The sequence below is a fragment of the Halyomorpha halys genome, unplaced genomic scaffold (genome assembly GCF_000696795.3).
Source record: "Halyomorpha halys isolate HHAL.00 unplaced genomic scaffold, Hhal_1.1 Scaffold183.1, whole genome shotgun sequence".
NCBI classification, from domain to species: Eukaryota; Metazoa; Arthropoda; class Insecta; order Hemiptera; family Pentatomidae; genus Halyomorpha; species Halyomorpha halys.
The window spans coordinates 179,549-180,872 of NW_027114717.1; the positions used below are offsets into that span (position 1 = coordinate 179,549).

Genomic DNA, 1,324 nt, shown 5'->3' on the forward strand with positions numbered 1-1,324 from the left:
ATCCCTGATAATCCTCCGAGGCGTCTGAAAAGAAGATGGCCACGGGACCTTCTAATTTAAATTAATGTTTGAAGTACCACCAATGGGTGGTTCCTTCCCATGATTTTCAAGTGTATATGAAACATACTACATATTTACCTATTGTATTAGTTTGTACAGTTGTAAATTACATTAAATAAATAAATAAAAAAAAAAAAAATTATTTAATTATTATTTCACAAGAATGTGATTATTCATCACTATTACCTACTGCCCACAACGGTGTGGCAGATTGTACTACCTATCAATAAATAAAGTTATATTATTAAAAGAGAAAAAGAAATATTTGACTGGATACTTTCTTACTTCTGTAATTTCCAATAACTGATTTTGATTTACCAAATTACCATATCTGCTTGCATTTTTTCTTAACTCCTCATAATTATTCATTATATTACGATAACAATTAGCTATGCTTAGTTATAGATATTATTTTTTTTAGATATTATTGGATCCTTATTTTTCTTATATTCTGTATCATCTTGTTTTATTCTCATTATTATATTAATTCACTAATTGTAAATTTGCAGCTTTATTATTCACTTGCAAGCATGTATATATAGTAAGCATTATTATTCACTTCCTTTCAGTCATTTTTATTATTATTGTTATTTTTTATTTAATTAAATTCATTTTTTTTTAATAATTATTATTTTATTTTCATTTTAGAAGGCGTAAATTGAATCATTAGTTTTATCACAAGAGATCAATTCGTACTGTACTTACCTAGCTTAAAAATTGTATAGTCTCCACAACGCCCTGGTTGTGTAATATTTACATTTCACTTATGTCTATTGCACAACATCGACCAGAAAATCTTCCAAGATTTTTTTTTAGAATAAAAATGGTTTTATAATATTTTCTGAACATAACATGTCAATAGTAATATCACGTTTAGACATTTTATAGGGTTTGAAGAGAAATAGTTTATAATTCTTTAATTACCGACCATCACGAACAAATAGTCTGGTGGACATAGTTGGAAGTGGGGGTGGCGCTATATCAGATTCGCAAATTATCATAGACGGTACTCCTTCCAAATCTGGAGCTGTAGCAAGATGTCCATCATCTTCTTCTTCCTCTTCATCTTATTCCAGTCTTCGCTGGAATTAAGAGTCCTAGGTAAGAAAAGATATTTATTTACAATTTATTTAACAATCTTGCTGCATTCATTCAAACATTTTCACATCTTTTTATTTTTATATACATAAGGGGTATTCATGATGTTGTGTTAAATGTGAAATGTTATAACTATAAGATTGTGAGCAGCCCTATTTGAAGTCAT

At 28.2% G+C, this 1,324-nt stretch overlaps 1 protein-coding gene across 1 annotated transcript in view; it reads left to right on the forward strand.

The window, feature by feature from the left end:
* The first annotated feature begins 1,080 nt into the window (after window positions 1-1,080).
* The window catches only part of LOC106679183 (alkaline phosphatase), a 15,431-nt gene continuing 15,187 nt past the window's right edge, over window positions 1,081-1,324 (forward strand). The window contains exon 1 of the mRNA XM_014418183.2: window positions 1,081-1,161. Coding sequence (XP_014273669.1) covers window positions 1,098-1,161 — 64 coding nt within the window. The 5' untranslated portion in view covers window positions 1,081-1,097. The remainder of the gene's footprint in view (window positions 1,162-1,324) is intronic.